This window comes from Lentinus tigrinus, assembly GCF_003813185.1.
Source record: "Lentinus tigrinus ALCF2SS1-7 unplaced genomic scaffold L226scaffold_7, whole genome shotgun sequence".
Taxonomy (NCBI): domain Eukaryota; kingdom Fungi; phylum Basidiomycota; class Agaricomycetes; order Polyporales; family Polyporaceae; genus Lentinus; species Lentinus tigrinus.
In genome coordinates this window covers 1,321,100-1,339,659 of record NW_027137916.1, presented here as the reverse complement: position 1 = coordinate 1,339,659, position 18,560 = coordinate 1,321,100, and the positions used below count along the sequence as shown (strand labels likewise).

General features: G+C 52.3%; 7 protein-coding genes across 7 annotated transcripts; 3 read left to right on the top strand and 4 right to left on the bottom strand.

Annotated features, from left to right (window-relative positions):
- Positions 1-1,081: 1,081 nt before the first annotated feature.
- Positions 1,082-1,414, bottom strand: L226DRAFT_569449 (uncharacterized protein; the record flags this gene model as incomplete). Its single annotated transcript, XM_067684308.1, has 1 exon — positions 1,082-1,414. The coding sequence occupies one exon, from the start codon at positions 1,412-1,414 to the stop codon at positions 1,082-1,084; it is 333 nt and encodes a 110-aa protein (XP_067537834.1).
- Positions 1,415-1,474: 60 nt separating this feature from the next.
- L226DRAFT_569448 (uncharacterized protein) lies at positions 1,475-2,158 on the bottom strand (the record flags this gene model as incomplete). The annotated part of the gene is made up of 3 exons (XM_067684307.1): positions 1,475-1,718; positions 1,771-1,983; positions 2,055-2,158. 3 exons carry the CDS (start codon positions 2,156-2,158, stop codon positions 1,475-1,477), a joined length of 561 nt encoding a protein of 186 aa, XP_067537833.1.
- A 6,029-nt stretch (positions 2,159-8,187) lies between these two features.
- L226DRAFT_569447 (uncharacterized protein) lies at positions 8,188-8,560 on the top strand (the record flags this gene model as incomplete). Its single annotated transcript, XM_067684306.1, has 2 exons — positions 8,188-8,433; positions 8,489-8,560. 2 exons carry the CDS (start codon positions 8,188-8,190, stop codon positions 8,558-8,560), a joined length of 318 nt encoding a protein of 105 aa, XP_067537832.1.
- A 1,073-nt stretch (positions 8,561-9,633) lies between these two features.
- Positions 9,634-10,596, bottom strand: L226DRAFT_569446 (uncharacterized protein; the record flags this gene model as incomplete). The annotated part of the gene is made up of 5 exons (XM_067684305.1): positions 9,634-9,771; positions 9,836-9,949; positions 10,009-10,182; positions 10,237-10,368; positions 10,426-10,596. The coding sequence occupies 5 exons, from the start codon at positions 10,594-10,596 to the stop codon at positions 9,634-9,636; spliced, it is 729 nt and encodes a 242-aa protein (XP_067537831.1).
- A 3,102-nt stretch (positions 10,597-13,698) lies between these two features.
- On the top strand, positions 13,699-14,729 carry L226DRAFT_521844 (uncharacterized protein; the record flags this gene model as incomplete). The annotated part of the gene is made up of 4 exons (XM_067678723.1): positions 13,699-13,862; positions 13,972-14,142; positions 14,187-14,544; positions 14,589-14,729. 4 exons carry the CDS (start codon positions 13,699-13,701, stop codon positions 14,727-14,729), a joined length of 834 nt encoding a protein of 277 aa, XP_067537830.1.
- Positions 14,730-15,485: 756 nt separating this feature from the next.
- On the bottom strand, positions 15,486-17,120 carry L226DRAFT_569445 (uncharacterized protein; the record flags this gene model as incomplete). Its single annotated transcript, XM_067684304.1, has 7 exons — positions 15,486-15,699; positions 15,752-15,909; positions 15,960-16,097; positions 16,163-16,295; positions 16,351-16,647; positions 16,861-16,986; positions 17,053-17,120. 7 exons carry the CDS (start codon positions 17,118-17,120, stop codon positions 15,486-15,488), a joined length of 1,134 nt encoding a protein of 377 aa, XP_067537829.1.
- A 558-nt stretch (positions 17,121-17,678) lies between these two features.
- L226DRAFT_569444 (uncharacterized protein) lies at positions 17,679-18,101 on the top strand (the record flags this gene model as incomplete). Its single annotated transcript, XM_067684303.1, has 3 exons — positions 17,679-17,726; positions 17,759-17,905; positions 17,985-18,101. 3 exons carry the CDS (start codon positions 17,679-17,681, stop codon positions 18,099-18,101), a joined length of 312 nt encoding a protein of 103 aa, XP_067537828.1.
- Positions 18,102-18,560: the final 459 nt, after the last annotated feature.

The following is an 18,560-nucleotide window of genomic DNA, read 5'->3' as shown; positions in this document are numbered from 1 at the left end:
GGAGATGCAGCGGGCGCTGCGTACACAGTTTGGAAGGGATCAGTAAAGATTGGGGGGAAGTTCCGATGTAGGACAAGTTGCTTTGGCAGGGATCGTGAACGTCAATAAAAGCAAAGAACGTGTGTCGTATGCTGTAGCAGGGGTTATCGTCGTAAGGGCGTGTAAAACGGGGCGTGGGTGCTGGCGTCTGTGCGCGGGAAATGCCGTTCGGGTGTTAAAGACGACATAGGAAGGCGACCGCAGCTTTCTTTTGGGAAGTGGTTCGTATTTTGCTTGACGGTCTCTAGTTCTTGGCATATTGCGGCAGGACTACGGACGAAAGCTTGTTCAATTTCTTGGCTCATTTTTGGTCTTTCGACGTGTAGACAGGCTTCGGGCTATGGAGCGCCCGTCGACCGACGGTCGCAGCGCGGGGTGACGGGTGCGTGCGTTAAGTCGAAGTTGATTCTGCGGCGGTCTCCGTTGGTCTTTCTGGCTCTGTTTCGAACGCATATTCGGATGTATGATCTTTTGTGGATCCATGTGTTGTTTCTACGTTCTATCACGGATATCACAAACATCAGTCTGGAGCCTTTAGACTCGTGGGAGGCGAAAGCATTGTACTAGTACGGACACTGTGCTTGTCTCGTTGAGCCGTTTTGCTTTTCATTGCAATCTCTGGCCTTTTCTGTGTGTATGAAAGTACGTCGAGACAAGTTTGCTAATTAGCGATGTGTAAGAGCAGAGGCCTTGCGGCGCGAGAATCGGCGTGGGATACAGGCTATGGTACAAGCAGGGGAAGCGGACAAGAGCAGAAGGGTACGTCAACGCGATATGGGAATATGACAAGAGAGCAGGGAGCTGGGAGATGTGCGAAGGGTTTTCAATCCTGGATACGTTGGCATGTAGGAAATAGTAGTGCGTGAAAGTGGTCGAGAGCGTCGACAGGAGACCGACGAGAACGCGTGAGGTGCGTAGGTAGGGTAGACGTGTCTAGTGGCTGATCTAGGCGCAGCTGTCGTAGGGGATGGAATCGGAGAACTCTGGATCAGGGGAGGGCTGGTCGATAGAGAGGTTGTATCCGTAAAACATGGTTGGGTGCTCAAACGCAGGTCGCGTGGGATTCCACATTGACGAGAGGCTTCTGGCTGCTGGCTTCGTTGGTGAACTCAAGGAAGTGGTCCGAGAACGAAAGGCAGCGGGGGCCAGGGTCGAGAGAGTCGTGGGTCGACAAGGAGTTCTGAGGGCTGCGAGAGAAGTCGCAAGAGAAGGGATCTGTGAACTGGAGCTGCACGAGTTCTGCCATGCCGCAGTCGGGGCCATGGGGTGGTCTGCGTATCTTGGAATTGTATGCTGGTTCACCAAGAGAGAGCTCGGCGATGTCACCAGTCGCAACAAACCCGTGGCTTATGATGTTGAACGATGTTAGAGGCATGTCGTCGTGCACCGAAGAGATGGACTGTTGCTTGGTGAACAGTTGGGCGAGAGGCGAGTGTTAGGAGTCGAAACGTGTGGGGCACGAGATGGCAGGAGAAGCGACGACGTCTTGGTCATGGTGTTGGTCAAACTTGACCTGTCCGCTCCCAACACGAGCGGGGCGGGGATGTGGTGGTTCCATGACCTTGTTCGCGGAGAACTTGCACGGCATCTTCCGTCGAGAACATTTGACGTATTCGTGTGAATCGTCGCAGTCGTAGTGGTCGTTGCCTGTGATTACCCGTTTACTAGTATTGAGCTCCCTTTCTAAGTCGTCAATTACGGAGCGAGAGTGGCATGAAGCTTGCGACTTACTGGCGTCGATGAATCTTCTCGGAGTGGGCAAGCTTCGGCTGGCGGTTCACGCCTCTGTCTTTCTGATGGACGAGAGGATAGTTGTGATTGGGATAGCTGGTAGCGTGCATGCGCTCGGGCTCGTCGATCTTGGCGTGGTAAGAGGCGCGTTCCGTGGGCGAGAGTTGGTTCCAGAGGTAGCCGGCAATGTCGGTGGATCTGAGGGCGGTTGTGCTGAACAGCGACGTTCATCTTCTCCGTGGTCCGGAGTTCGGAGCGGAAGATCATGAAGGGCTTATGCGGACGGGGAAAGCAGCCGGGGTCCCGGTTGCAGGAGTGCGAGGAGCGCTGAGTGGGCAAGGACCGGATGGACGAGGGACGCGGGGGAGCGGGTGGGAAACGATTTCATACTCGTCCATATTGTCTGGTGGGAGATACAAGCCTGCCACGTGGTAGGAGTCGTCAACGGAGGGGGTTCTGAGTTCGAGTGCGGGGAGTCGAATACGCCAGCGACAATCGCTGTGTTCACAACGATCACGATCGGAGAGATTAGTCTGTTGCTGTCGTAGGGACAACAGTGCAAGATGACGACCAGTGGCTGCATCCTAACCACATGCGCTGTTTCGTCGTCGGGACGTAGAGCTAGACGTTCTTCGGACGTCGTGCGAGGGGTGGGGGTTACTTCGCGCGTTTCTGCTGACTAGAGAGTCTATTGCGGAGATTGGTTGAGGATTCATGGTTGGATGCTGTACTGCTTTTGGTTGGATGACTGTGGGAAGTTCTCACGTACCCGGGCGCAGCCGAGGATGTGATGGTGGGCGTTTGAGGATTGATATTTTACGTGGTGACAAGGCGCATATTCGAGGACGAGCACTACCTTTCTTCTTGAGTACATCTTCGTGTCATACGATGTCCGACACCGCGAGTGCCAACATGTCTGTTACGCGTTCGGTCCCGCCTGGACCGTCATTGCATCCTATGACAGCATTACGCTTGCGTGAAGACTTGCCGTCGTGTGTTGTCTGCGGGTTGCGGACTCCCTTCGTCTGCTCGGATTGCAATCAAGACGTGCCTTATTGTTCTCCGGTCCATTGAATGGAGGTGAGACTCTAGTATGTAGCTACTGTCCGGTCGTTTGATTGACATCTTGCTATGTTCCAGGATTCAGCCAACCATTCGGTCGAGTGTACGAGGACTCGTCACATTAGATGGGACGTCGGCCTTCGTGCTGCTCATGCCGCCATTGCGACTGTACACGTGTTCATTCCCGGTACCGTCCCTGTGACTTCTTGCAACTCATCGTACATTGGAAGACGATCGTGCTATCCATGTGAGTCGAGCCAGATACGACGCATGGTCCAGTTGCCACGAGCACGGGTCCGCGCCCTTTACGCCGGTGTGCATGATGGTCAGTGTTCACGCTATCATAGTAACTCGTATCAGTGTTTTCCTTACACTGAGCACGTTGTCCTGACAGGCGTTTTCAAGTATATCGACATATACCTTGTACCAGAGCTCTATGATCCGTTCTCTCCTTACATTCCAAGTGGGATGGTTCCCCTCTTAGGAACGCTTGTTGTGTCACCTGTTTGGGTCACCCATGTTGGGTTTGGCTGCAACATGCGTTACCTTGACCAACCTTTTCAGGTTTTCTCGTCGTATTATAATCACAACATCTCGAATTGCGAAGAGAATCAGGCGGTTGCTAGTCTTCAACCAAAGTCACCTTCATTGTCTGTACGTCCGTTCTACGGTAGTGTGTTGGTGTTGAAGTTTGAAGACAGGTCTCTTCGGACGTACGTAGACATCGTAGACAAAGATATGGATGATGTTTACGCGTACTTTTGTTTACTATAGCCATATTGTTCTCTGGTTTTGAAAGGAGTCAGAATTTTATATAGGGTTCTGTATGTTCAGTGAATGCAAAATTCCAGTATTGGCTGCTTTCATGTCTATTGCACCACAGTAATGTATATCTGTGGATGGAATGATTATTTAGTGTTGATCAGTAATGGTCTATGTAATTCTACATGGTTGGTGATTGAAGTCAATTATGCATTATTGGTGGATGGTCCTGTGTTACGAACAAAGATTCAGGGGCTGTTCGCATGCTGATATGGCTCAATTTACAGGTGATCAGCTGTATCTTGTCGGAAGGCATTACGTACGATCTTTGAGTGGTGCGAACGTGCTAGGCTCTTATCAGTAGATGCCAGGACGTCCGAAGGCATCGGGTAGTATTGTAGCGCGTGCTAATTAAGGGTAAGAACTATGGAAGTGCATGGCATCTTAACGTACGCCTACGTCATTGCTACACACATAGGTGTTCTAGAGGTTCGGCTTCTGTTTTTATGCCGTACAATGTCGGAGGCCGCAGTCATGATTTCATGCTCTGGGCGTGCTTCGATGTCATGGAAGTTTTCATTAATACCTGTTTGGCAGCGGGAGAGTGACCTGTGATGCGACGATGGTACAAGATTTATATAGTTTGACTAGATCCACAGTCATTGACATGATTCTGAATGTTGTCGAAGGAGTTTGCGATGTTCAACATTGTAAGTCATGAAGTGGACTTTACTCATAGGAACGTGTCCCCTTTGATATAGACAGGTTTGTGTCAGTGAACTCAATAAGCTTCCTTTGTGAAGGGTGAACCTTACGTCTCGGCATTCGTAAACTAACGCCATCTTCTCCATGTCACCGAAGCAGTTCGGTGGCTTTTCAGCGGGATCTTCTTCTCATGATTCTATTCAGCACGACGGTTTCATTGATCAATGGATGTCAAATTTTCGCACCTTCAGAAGCGTTTACAGAAGTCCCAAAGGAAAGAGAATATAATTGTCTGACACTTTTCGGTGAGAGACACCGGATATTGTGGCATTCTGTGATTGCAGGATTCCATTTTGTATTTTAGTCACGTTGGGTGTAATCATGGGGCTATACGAAACCACGTACGGCAAGGATTGGGTTGGTGGTCATGATTTCTCTCCAACAACATCAGTTTTCACACGTACAGCGTCCAAAGATATGAACGCAGAGCCCTATAACAACTGTTCATGCGGCTGTTATGGACCATTGTAACAGTTGAACTCACAGCTGTTATGACGGGAGGGACGAACGAAGATGAGGTTGACGGCCAACAATTCGTGGATATGGAGCGTGTTTTGTATGTAACAGACGGACTACAAGCGCCCGATTGGTAAGGACATTGTTCGGCCGTCCGGAATGTCGGTGTGCCGCGATAACCGGCGCAGTATATTCACGTGGAAAGCGTTACGCCGGGAGTACGCCAACGTCACCGGCCGTAGCGCCGGCCGTGTCCGTGAGAAAACATGAGGGTAGCCATTCCCGACTGTTACATCCTCCAGTCTAATAAGTTTGTCGTCGTCGTGTCCGTACGAGGTCTTTCAGTTCTATTCAAATGTGGGATTGCGCATGTCGGGCTTGTGGGATGCTCGCAGTGATTGGTGTTTTGCAAAGCTGGGCATTCCGTCTATGGTTTTCGTACTGGGTGAGTGTTCTTCCGCTGTTACCCGTGATGAAGCCTAGTATCGTCATTGACCGTGTCGTGGCTTCAGCCTTCGATCTCGGTGCGTGCCATGTCTGCAAAAGCTTCTCTGTCACGTTGTTGACGGGTCTTTGAAATTATTCCGCGTGAGATATAATTTGCGGTCGTGCGCGGTTACAATATAGGTTCCAGACGATCTGTCGACCGATCCTTATAGAAGACAGGCCTGCGCTCTACTGCCTCATTTCCATGCATTCCCCACTATAGCTATGTCTCGTCCTTTATGCGAGTTACTGTCCCGCCATGCGGCCTGCAACACCTGTGCAGTAAGGAAAGGTAAATGGCGTATAATCTGAGGTCGATAACAACTGACTATTATGACTTATTCAGTCAAATGTGTCCTACCTCGTGGATGGCCTGGACGGTGCCTTCGATGCGAGAGACTTTGTCTCGATTGCCAGTGGCCATCGGGTGACCTTAAGTGTAGTGGTAAAGTGAGAAAAGCGTGTGATACATGGTGAGTGCTTTTAAGATATCGTCTCCGGTCATGCACCTCATGATCGATGGAAAGTCAGCGGAGCAAAGTTCGGTGTCTTGTTGCAACGACGGAGGCTAAGACCCATGACGATGTCTCCGCCTGTCCGAGATGCATACAGAAGGAGATACCATGTTCTTTCTTGCGTGGTAAGTTTTTCATGGTTGAAGTGGAGGTCGCCTTTCGTTGACTGTTTCGAAGGGACAAATACAGAAAGCAGACTATCGGAGAGCGATAATGATCGTAACTCTTCTCGTATTGACTCAGATGTCCAAGCCAATGGTGAGCACTTCTCTGCATTTTGTCCGATTTCTGGCAGTTATCCGACGACACGATTTAGACCAGAGTAAGACAGGAGGTTGCGCACATCTCTCGTCGTCAACCGAAAGTGTGCCCTCTTCGTCGAGCGCCATACCGGAGCGTGCTACGTCGTGGTGGGACGTGGTTTTCGGCTCGTCAAATTTGTAAGTGTATGAATGAAGCCTTGAGTCGTACGTTTGCTATAGACTGTTAGGAAACGTTTGTCGAGTACGTTCTGCAATTGAAGCCTTCGCGCTTGTCCTATCGACTACCCCTTCTGCGTTGTTTATTTCAACCAGTTGCAGTATGCACCGATAACTCCGTAATGAACGATTCTCTGTAGCAGTAGCTCTTCAGTGTATCGTTTCTGTGTGTAACCAATGAACATCTGAATTCTAGTAGCTCAATGAACGAACTACATTTATGATAGGTACAGGTCTAACGATGTAGGAACATAGGTTAGCTCGAAAGCCGTAGTCATGCTTCGCCGTAATGAGCTACAGCCATCAACGATGGTCCATGATTCATAGATATTAAATACATCGGCATATATACTCGAAACCGTATCGGATACTCAGTAGGGTACTGCCGTGGCATTGGAATACTCGTCCAAAGTATGGGTAAGTCGCAGGGGACTGCAGACGCACATTGTGAAGTGCAGATCTACGAACTATGCTTGCCGAGCACTGAACTTGATGTGCGTCTGCGTGATTGGCTCCTCGCACAGGCCTAGAAACGACGACGAAAAAAGGAAGGACCAGAAGACCACGACGCTCATGAAACGATGATCATGCTCAGATTGCCTTCAAGTTACGGACCTAGAGTAGTTTGCGTCTCTATGTTAGCGACGGAATTCGAACCTGCGCAGCATCAAGATCGACGCACGACGAACGACAATTAAACGAGGACTTGTGCGAGATAGGGTTGCTTGTTTATGTTCAATTCTTATGATATTGTACTCCTCGTAGTCTGACTGCGAGTGCTCATGGTTTCCACAAAGCGAAACCGCTGCGCGAGCTCAGGAAGTTCTTCCCCAGGAGTCTTAAGTTCTATTGCAACTCACGAAGCTAGTACATAATGCTAATGCCAGTCCTACGAGGTGCGCACGTGAGAAGAGGGGAGAGACGCAAGGTGCATGGAATAAGCGAGGAAGCTCCCGAGCGTCGACGATATGATGGGAAGGAGAAAAATCAATGTGCTCACCGCTCTGGCTAGATACTGGGTACCAGCGCCGCGGGCTCAGTAGGTTCTAGCAGTGAGCTTCGTCGACGACCTGCTACATACTTCTCTGCTCGACGTCGCCAACGGTCAGGCGGCTCATCCATCCTCCTCATTCTGTCAGTGCAGGGGCCCGCCGAGCCCGAGAGGCTGGCACCCAGCGTCCAGCACAGCCGTGCGCCGGCGCTTGCTCGACGACGAAGTTTTCTCCTTGTCGCCATCACGACCTCGACGCTCGCAGCCTCCCACACGCTCGCTTGATGACTTGAATACCAGTAGCTGTGCCGCCAGGAGCTGTGGAGGGACTCTGGATGAGATGTCGTGGTCATTGTGTGCTGTGACGTGGTCGGTGTCATCGTCGTCGCTAAGATCAGAGCCCAATCCTGGTCATATCAACGCTGATGACGCCATAGAAGCGGTGCATTTGAAAGGGCATCGGTCATGTGACCGCATATACTCCGTTTATGGACACTGACAGTGTTCCTCTTGCCCACGATCGTGCTCTCGCTCCTGCGTTTCTGCCCTGTATATAAGGCTACGAACGTCGTCTTCAGTCTTCCTCGGCCTCTCTTCCCTTCCACCGTCATCTTCCCTTTCGCCCATCCCTGAACGCGCCTTCCATCTGCCAACGCCGCCTCCAGGCCCCCGCCCAGAGACAGTCTCAATCACCCCCGGAGAGCGCAGGTAAGCAAACTTAAGCCGTTCCCAATGTCGCTCTCACTCCCGTTCTCCTTACCGCCTCCCTCGACGAAGTGCCAGTACCATATCTTCCGTTTCTTCATAGTATAGTATGTATTCAATATCCTTCAAGTCGCTTCTTGGGCACCGTCCGGGAAACGGAGCTCTTCTCTCCTCAAGTCATCTTTCCCGCGACGGAATGACCGCGCCCAAGGCATTCTTTGTCGACGTTCTCCCGTCCTTCCTCACCTCCGCCAAGTTCACCCGCTACGAGCTCACCGAGACCGTTGGCCCCATCTGCGGGGTGGAGTCGAGCGCCGGACTCCACGACCCCGCGACCCACGCGTTCGCCTTCCGCAACGGCCTCCATAACTCCATCCTCGCAACGCCCGGCCGTCACGTCACCGCTGAGGACGTCAACGCGTTCGTGCAGTCTGTCTTGGGCGTGGGTAACGTCGCGGTCGTCGGCAGCTTTTCAATGTCTAATGATGTGTCTGTAGCGTCAAGTGTCTGTCGACCTGGACATTGCTCAAGTCGCAGGTCCAAAATCACCCGCTCCTGACACCTCCTAGCCCGCTGGTCAGTCGATCCGGAGTTTATCCATACGAGTTCCAGTACGTACTAATGCATAGTACGGAAATGCCATACGCCTCCAGTCTCATCCATTGTTGCAGACGTATACCAAGTCTTCACTCCTATTCCAAGTTCGCCCTCCTCCCTGTCCTCGGCTTCATCAACCCTTCTCTGTCCGTCTCGTTCTCGGTTTCGTTCTCGTTCTCTCTCCCGTCCTGGTTATCTGTCTCGTTCTTGGTTTCATTCTCGTCTTTGTTCCTGTCCTCGTTCTCACTCTTACTTTCACCCTTGAAAACGCTCTCGTTCACTCTCTTCGTCATATGCTCTTGTTCAGCTCCTCATGCACGCGCTCGTTCTCACTCAGCATGTAATTTGCTATCTCTCGTAACATTCTGTATGGTGTATCAATATATGATTATGGCTGTCCTCCATACAATGTGCGCCTGCGGTACGCCAGCCCGGGCCAAGCGAACCCAAAGTGTATTCAGTACTCAGTGGTAGAGCCGCTCTCATGAATCTATAAACAACGATCGAAACGTGCGATAGGAATCACAGTGAATGGGAATCGGTGGCAGAGCCTCGCGCAAGGTTCTGTAGAGGCTTTCAAGTAGACCTCCCGCTGCGGCTCTGTAGAGCTCTATGGAACCTCGCGGGCGGGTCTCCCATGGGTTACCGTGGGCCGCAGCGCTTACCATACACTTCAGTAGACGGCTACTCGTATCGCGCAGTCCTCATCATGCGCTGACATCCCTCTACCAGCTCTATAGAGATATACGAAGGCTATAGTATATTGACGTAGACATTGCAGGTTTCCCGACGTAGTGTATGTACTTCAACAACATGTTGTCGTCGGTAACAATGAACGTCGGCTACATCGCAACCCGGCAAGCGGCTGATAACCACCGACTGGCTCGCGACTAAGTTGCACCAAACAGAACTTGAGCACCATCGATTTCAGTCTATTCAATTAGAGCTACAATCAATACATTCGTAAGGATAAGTTCAATGTCATATCATACATAAAAGGTCGTAATGATAACGATAACGAAAACAAGAAGACAGAAGACGACAATCACAACAGGCGGCGAAGAGGATAATAACGGGTAGCGAGTGTGGCTTGTACACTGCCGACGGAGACGCAATGCACGTCGACAAGGATTAGATCATTGAATGTAATCTTCTTGCCATCGATATCCAACGAACCACTGGCCTATTACCGCACACACGTTAGCCAGACTGCTGGAAGACCGGTTTCCGTAGCGTGTAATACTCACTAGGATCGCGTTAACGTCATCGCTAATGAGTCTGGCCAGCTCAGCCCTCGTGATGGGCTTCCCCTTCCGGTGGAGATTGCGCTGCTTGCTCTTGTATTCGGGCTTGCCCGGCAGCTGTTGAAATAAGTAGTAGTGAAACTCGTTATAAGTGCTATGGGGAGGAACGTACTTACCCGCAAACGGGACATGAACTTTTCCTTTGAGGGCTGGGCAAATAACCCATCAAAGGCAGTCACATGGGGATGCTCAATATTGCCGTTTCGAGCATCCGACAGTGGTGCGTAGAACACCACTGGTTGTACGTTTGGAACGTGTTGTGTGTACATGTAGGGCTCCTGCCCGATGACCTGCGAACATTATAATAAGAATATACGTCATGCTATGCAGATTGAGACACTGACTGTGAGTTCAATTAAACGAATTGCCCGATTGGTAGGCTCGTCTGTCGGATCCCAACCCGCCCGGCTCTTGCGGAAGAGCACACGAGATAGAGACGAGTCCACTGCAATGCTGCCCACGGGGAAGTCGTGATGCTGCTCAAACCATCAAGTCAGTCTTTAAGAAGATAAGCTAGGTTGGATGGAACTCACCGGACCGATCACATTAGGGCGGTCCGCATTCTCGTTTCCATCCAGGCGACGGTATGGGTAGCAGTGAGCAAAGGTAGTCCCACCGGCGACGTAAGACCATGCCCATTGGTCCGTGAAGACGTATTTGCAGTGCGCAAAGATGAAGGGAAGAGAGCGAAAGGAGGAAGACATGATGGGCGAGGTGCTAAGCGATGCATACTCACCTCTTGATTTAAATAGCCTGCAGCTCGTAGACGGGGGTCAATATCTGGCGCCGCAGCTACCCAGCTGCGTGTAGAGGGTGCAAGTAGTACGAGTTCGACAGCGAGATATCCCGCTATGCAGCACGAAGGCACTGTATATCTGACTACCGCATCGATCGCAACACGCCACTCACCACGCTATCACGCTGTTCGAGAAGTCGAGCAACAGGGGAATTCAATATGAGGGTGCGTGAAAGGAGATAACATTGGAAGTGCGACCTAAGATCGACGTGTATAGTCACAATGGTAGAGACAACGTGCGGACAGTCAAGCTTGATACGTCTGCGCACAACCTCGTATAGCGGTTTGCATGGTGTCCCTACCGTGCAGAGAGTCAGATATCAGTTCAACTAGTGAGAAAAACGTACCTCAAGTGCGATTCGCGTGTAATCAGGCTGCAGAGAATGCATTGGAACCTGGCTATAACACGATCTTGATCTTACAGATGTACCAGTTGGAGGATAGACAGAAGGACTTAATCAGACACGTTAGTTAGCTCTTAACGCCGCTCTACCGCAGTATAGGTGTTCGTACCGTCAAAACCGGAATCAGAGTCAAGTCAAAGTACGTAGATCAAAATCAACCACCAGGAGGACCGCACAGTAGGCGCTTCGGGCTGTGCGTTCACGTGTGTCGGAAAGTGCCGAGGCCGTCGCTCCAGACTGTCTTGCTAAGCTCTCCGAACGTGTCTGATACTCTCGACGTCGTGCTACATGTTTTCCTCATTGTCGACGCCAACCTGCACACCATGTAGTTTCCTGTCCTTGCCGAATTCCTGCAGACTCAGCCCTGTCGTGGCACATATGTACAGTCGCCTGTTGATTCGATTCATCAAAAGGTGTAGTAAGACTTGTCAGGTAAACGTCTGTGATCGCGACTCACGTTTTCTGCTTCAGATCGGTGTCCGTACCAGATCCTTCTCGTCCGTCGTTTTCATAGACGTATCTACGTCGCAATCTCTCTTTCAACCCGAAGCAGAGGTTTTCGTTTTGAGGCTACAAACTATGGTCGCATTCGTAGTGTTAAAGTCTACTCACTGGTACGTCACTACTCCCTGTTCCTTGTATGCAAACCGCAATCCCGAACTGAAGGCTGGTTTTCCGACAATCGCGTATACAGTCTTTCCCTTTCGTCTTTGTCTCTTCTCAGTACTGAGACTCGGAGAGCCGTAAACACCATGCACTACGATGGAGAGCAGACGCTTGGTCGATGACCAAGTTTTGCGTTTATCATCACAACCTCGACGGTCGGAGCCTCGGTTGACCATGCGGCAACTGCCCCCTGGGACCCTCCCGGATCGTCGTTCCAAACAACTGGCACCGCGTTCGGATTCGCGAACGTGTCGTAGAACCGTTGTACAACGATCGTGTATCAGGTATGTACCAATACCCATCGTTCAGCCTCACGACTATAGTCTGTACATGAGATCGTAATCGCGTGGCTAACGAGTACGCCGACGATGCAGGTCGAGTCCTTTCCGTCTCGTCGTACGGACTAGCACAACAGCAACAACGACAGTTACCCTTTCCTGCTGCCATCGCCGAGGTCAACGCGAACGAGATCCTTTTGGTCCCCCACGCCTTCTCACGAGCGTTGTCCAATACGTACACTTCGGTCGCGACGATGCACTCGATGTCGATGAACGCGGGGTTGGCGTGCTCGAGGCTGTCCTGCCAGATGTTCACCTCCAGGTCCTCCCATCGTGCGGGCACTCGGTACCACGCCGACTTGGTCTCCTTGTCTTGTGGGGTTCGCGGCGGTTGGGTGATGCGCACTGTGTACTTGAGGTCGTCGTAGAGTCGCCAAAAGATTTCGAACCTACACGTGCGGCAGGCGATAGCACGTAACCAGAAGCCGATGTTCAACTAGGACGGTGAGCCTATACGCCATGTAAACCTCATGCTGCACCACCAGAATAATGACGACACGTAAACAACAGGACCGTAGCCGCGTTCTACGAGCGATTACGACAATCGCAACAGAGTCCACATCCACAAGATCGTCATGTCATCGCCCAGGTGCAACTGCCTCTCGATGTCTTGGCCTCTGGCACGAGCTAGTCAGCGTCTGGCAACATTCGTCCCAACGTGTAGGCCAGTCAACTCGTGATACGACATGTCAGTACGATGCGCCGGTTGTTTCACGGCAACATGGTAAACAATCAGATCGAACTGCAGAGTCAACGTACCTAACACTGTCGTCAGCTGAACCTCTAGGACATGCTGCACAAGGCATAAGAGCCGACGACATCGATCAATCCGACAGAGTCGCGCGTGAAGTAGTATCGGATGCAGCAGTCAGTGGCCAGTCAACCTGAACAGCGAGCATACCTAAAGAACGGTATGTCCATCTAAAGCATGTAACGTCTTTTACGACCTTGTGAAACCAAATGCTCATAGGAACTACTCGAATGACTTGTACAAGAGTTGCGCTCATGGAACCTGCGCAGGCACGGCGAACTGCAGCGTGGTCCCTTTGTTTGGATCTCCAGCTTCGTCGGTGCGCTGGGCTGAGACGAGGGGCGGCGCCGTGCGGACGCAGGACGACGGGTTGCACTGGGGACTGGCAAAGCCAGCCGCGCGGACGCGGCGGAGTCGAGCCGCTCACCCTGCCAGCCTCTCGGGCTCGGTTGACCCCTGCACTGACAGAACGGGACATCGACCTCGTCTAGAACTCGTACGTGATGCTTTCCACTAATGTATTCGTGCTTATCGGAACGTCTATCAGCGCTCCGAGCAAACGCCATTTCCGATCGACATCGCTCTGATCGGCTGCCGTTCCGCTGAGTTCTGTATAGATGTGTTTCATACCGAGATTCTTCCATGACTCTGTCTGTCTGTCGGTCGAAGTCTTGAGTCTCCGGTACTGAGCGAGCCATTACCCTGGGCGACAGCGAACAACATCATTCGCCCACAACTACACCCGTCGATCTCACCGATAAGAAGCGGCGTAGTTACGTATTTACACCCAGATACTGTTCGTCTACAACAACACCTACATACAATCTCCGTACTTCTCATTCGTGCGTGAGATGGCGCTATACATATCGTATAGAGTTACAGCGCAAGTTTGTACCCTGCAGTCTCATCTCCGTCCATGGCAGATCCCCTGCAATCTCAGTCATCTTCCACACCTCTGCAACGAGTACCCCGAGCTCGTCTACGTCGCGGTAGTGGGCGCGACGTCGGAACGCAGGTTAGTGCAGACATTGGATCAACGCCTCGTACACCAACTAAACGTGTACGGTGAGTGCTACTTTGTGGTATTGGATGCCTTCAAGTTCAACGTTGTATTCATGTCCCAGATTCTCCGACGACGACGACGACGACGCCGAGTCTTCTCCAACGCGAAAACGTTTGGCGCTGGAAGTACAGTCCCCTACCGGAACAAAGGTTGTACACATCGATCCACAGTCGTATGTCGCCCAACCTTTGGACCTCATCACCGATCCGTATGTTACTGAGATCCAAGCGCAGTAAGTGCTTATCAATAGTCCTGTGTTCGCTATTCATGCAACAGCGCTTCTAGTTACATCTCAAGGTTCATGACCTATAACAAGCGCGACGGGTTTTGGTTTCCAGTAGCTCTCGTTCCCGACGACCAGTCATGGGTTGTTGTCGACGAGAATCCTCTTGTCATGCACCGCGCCCACGAAGGAAAACCGCTGATGATATGGATCGTTGGCTCATTCATCAACCTCAGTCTCCACCCTGCTCTTCCGGGCATGCACTCAACGCTCGAAGTCACGGTCGATCTGCTACGCGAACACGATCGTAGTCAGCTTACAGCAATTCATAACTCTGCCGCAACCATTCCAATGGCTGCCATAACTACTTTCAAAGTTACCACTCCCCCGGCGGATGACTACGGACCCCCTGTACGTGACAGTTTTCCTGCTACATTAGTACATGATCTTAACAGTGCTTCGAAGGGCTGCGCAGAGGTGTACGATGCAAGATCGATGTTTCAAAAGAAGTCTTCAATGACGGCCCTTTCTCCGACACGTCTCGACCGCGGCGACATCGTACTTCTGCAGTGTACGATAGTCCGCACCGAGGATAATACTGACTGCAAGACGATATCGTTTGTTCTTGACTCCCTGTATTGGCTGGTAGAGAAACCACGGCTGAAGGACGTTGCTTCTCGACAAGATCCTGAGTTTCCGGATATGATCGCATGTGACTGACGTCGCTACTTGAGAATACTTCTTCGCATGTACAATACAACGCCGTCGATCATATACACCACATGTACGACGTTGAACATGATGATGCCGTTGGGCAGTTTCTATGTTGTCGACTGGCTATTACAGTGACTTCACACAAGAAGCCCAAAACGATCGCCAGCACATGCACGCGCCAGCAACCGTCGCATTCGATTGCAATCTCCTCGCCGATCCCGTTCGCATCCATCGGGTAACAGCGTATTGGCAAGGCGGCCAATCTTCCCGCAGGCCGAATGCAATCCCTCACGAGACCCACAAACGCAGATGAGGTTTGCATGCGACTCTACCTCTCGCGCACGAATGGGCTGGTTGGCAAGAGCCTTCGGGCATGGCCGTATTGCGAGCGGCAGTAGGGTAGTACTGTTATCGGAGGTACTCGGGTGGTGCTCGAGAGAGGACGGTCGTCTGGGAAGCACACAACACATTTAAGGGGAAAACGATTGTGGTATTATTATGGTATTACGGGCTATGTACTATACGGCCAAAAGATGTGAGGATACCGACCCCGAAAGCAGACGACAGAACAGAGCAGAACAGAGCACGAGACAGCAGTCAGAAGCCGACAACAAAGTGTTGATCAAAGCGCGCGTCGTCTAGTCCGAGTATCCAGACGTAGAAGCCTCGCCCTTTTGAAGCTCCTCGGGGGTCGTTGCCCGGGTAGAAGGTGTCTGAGACGCAGCGCGAGCAGCTACCAGAGCCTGGAGCTGCTCCTGCATGATATCCTCTTGGGAACCTGTCTGTCCTCCACGGCGCGGAGTTGCATCCTCACTGCGAGGTGCCGCCAAGGAGACGCCGCCAAAGACGCGCCTAGAGTGGAGATCAGTTGGCAGAACGTGCGCGAGAAGAAAGGATTACGTACGAGTTCCACCACGCGAGGGTATGCCGTGCCCACTCCTTGGAGATGTCATCCTCGCGCTCGAACACTTTCACGATGCGTCTGCGTATTCGCAGGGCCGTTGAAGTTGCCGTCGCTCTCCTCCCAAGATGAGGAGGACGACAGAATGTTGCGCCACTGTGCTAGGCGTCAAGTGAGTCAGCACGAGGAAACTGAGGTGTGCGAAGATCACCAAAGTAGCAACATAGGCGATTTGGCGCGGAGTTACGGTGGTGATCTTGTAAACGTGGGCTAGACATCCACAGCCCATGGTCTTCTTCCCCGAAAGTTGAGTGATAGAGCTAGAACTGGTCAAGAGCGTGCGAAGGGCCTGTGGAGAGCATTGGTCAACTTCATGATAGAACAAGACAGTGTAGTAGACCAGGCGAATGTGACCTGCTCAATAGTCTCGCCTTGCATGAAACCCTGGCGAAGACTAGTCAGATCAAAACTACCTTCGGCATACAGGAAATTCGAATTGTCGCAGTGATCAATCTTGACGTGACCGTTTTCCACAACATCACGAAACCTGCAGAAAGATGAGTGCCCAGTACCCACTAGTAGCGACGCAGAGGAGTGCTTACCCGTCCCGACTGTCCAAAAAGTCTTGAATGCCGTTCGTGGGCAGCAGACGCCATGCGGTCCAATTCTCATTAAAGCCAAAATATCGCTTGTTCTTGCGCTCTGCGAGGTCAGGCGAAGCCGAAACCATGATGCCGCCACGCAGGCTGACACTCTTGCAGATGTCGGCGACCAGTTCCTTCAATGTGTTGCCATCAGTAACCCGTGCTTGGCGTCCATGAGTGTCAATCTGTGCCCAGGTGTCAGCGAGAGCGGCAGCTTGTGGTACGTCCGCGGGATATGTGCTCTGGCTCGGTGACCTGGAACGCCGACACGTTAACCCAGAAATCGCGAGAACTGATGCGCTCACGTTCACGCCGGTTGTCGCGTGGGCTTCTCTCCCGAGGCGAACAGTCACGGTGGAAGCCTCGCAGAGGGGGCCAGCGTTGAGCAAAAATGTCGCGTTGAGAACTGTGAGGCTCGTTGGCGTAGTAGCGCCGCCAGTATTCGACTTCTTCATGCGACATAGTCACTCGTCGAGGGTCGCGGCCTTGAGAGTTGGCACGCGCGTGCTCGTTGGGCTGCTGTAGTGCCTGTGCTCTTCATACTCTGCATGGTGCGAGTTCCGGGAGAAAGAAGGTGGGAGCGGGGGAGGGTATCTGCAATAAGAAAGCCTGAGTAAGTATTCAGGGTGACTATAGGCGTGTATCGATGCATGTACACACATGTACGGGCACATATGCGTCAATAGTACATGGCTGAGGACGTAGTCGGGTGCCCGGTTCGTGCTCATGGTGGGCGAGCGGGATCGACGTGGTCATTGAGAGAAGAGAGAGGCGAGCAACGCTGCCGAGAGGACGATCGACAGGTCGGTACGTATGGCGGACCAGGACCCCACGTGCGCTAACGTTGTGGACGCGTCGAGCATGTGACCACATTTCAGACGCTGGCAACCGAACGCGCCGGCGGCACTTCTTCCCTGGCTCCCACTACCACCCCCGCTACTTATCTCCAGCATTCTGCTCTATGCCCATCCCCGCCGACGCCCTGCCGACCCTCATTTCGACCATTCTGCTCACATTGTGAATGCCGACATCAAGTCGCTCTCGATCGCCTCGTACAACCACCTAGCAAACAACGACGGGTCCTTCCTCAAGCTATATAACACCCTCGTCTTCGTCGTTGTCTCCCCATCCTCCGTTCTTCCAGACACTTGCTTCACCCAACGTTGCATGTACTCGAACCAGCTCGCGAACTCCCACAATCACAATGGCCATCCTCCGGCAACCGTATAATACACCCCTCTGTACACCCTCGTCGAACAACTCTTCATATCTACAAAGTCTCAATCATGTCCTCCGGAACTGTCGCGAATACCCCCGACTCCCAACTCGAGTCTGTTCTCCCTGTTCACCGGACTGCTGTGTGCAGGACGAGCTCCAGTATGAGCAGACGTCATATACCAACGACTACATCACCTCCAAGTTCACCAAACGCGATGCCGATGACACTGTCCTCGAGACCGAGTACACCGTCACCGGCACCTTCAAGCCGTTCGAGTTCCAGACGGCGCACAAGGTCGCGAAGACTGGGTGAGTCGTTGTCACGTGATCGTCGCGCATAAGATCCTCCTGCTAACCCTCTCCGCGCACCCCAGCCCGACGCGCTCTTGGGCACCAAGGACGCCAAGGGCGACCACCTGGACCACTTTGTCGTTATCGAGTGCGTTCGCGCCGTCAACGACTCGAAGCAGGCCGCGATCGATGATCTTTAACGACTGCGAGGTACGTTCTACTCTCTTCCCCCATCCGTCTCTGAGCGCTCATGTACTAACCTTGCCCTGTCTCTCGGACGACTCGCAGCTTGTAATGTCGCTTGACCTCCACCTCGCGTGTCAGTTACATAACCGTGTTGCCTTGTGTGCTGGCAGTGGCACAGCCAGCGCCTCCAGCTCTCTCGCCTCCTACATCCCCGCGCACTTAGTTCAAGACCGTAACCTAACGGCGAAATCGAATCCGTGGGTGTCCGCATACACCGTCGCGCCTCGTGGCGGTTGCCTCATGGAGTCCGCGCTTGGACGCTGGAAAACACGCCTCTGAGAGGGTCGCGTCCGCCATTACGTGTCCAACGATCCTGCTCTCAGCGTCCCCTCCCTCCCGTCCACACAACGCAGCACTGACATGTCCGACTCCAGTTTGCGTCGTTGACAGCCGCCATGTTCACTCGTGTTCAC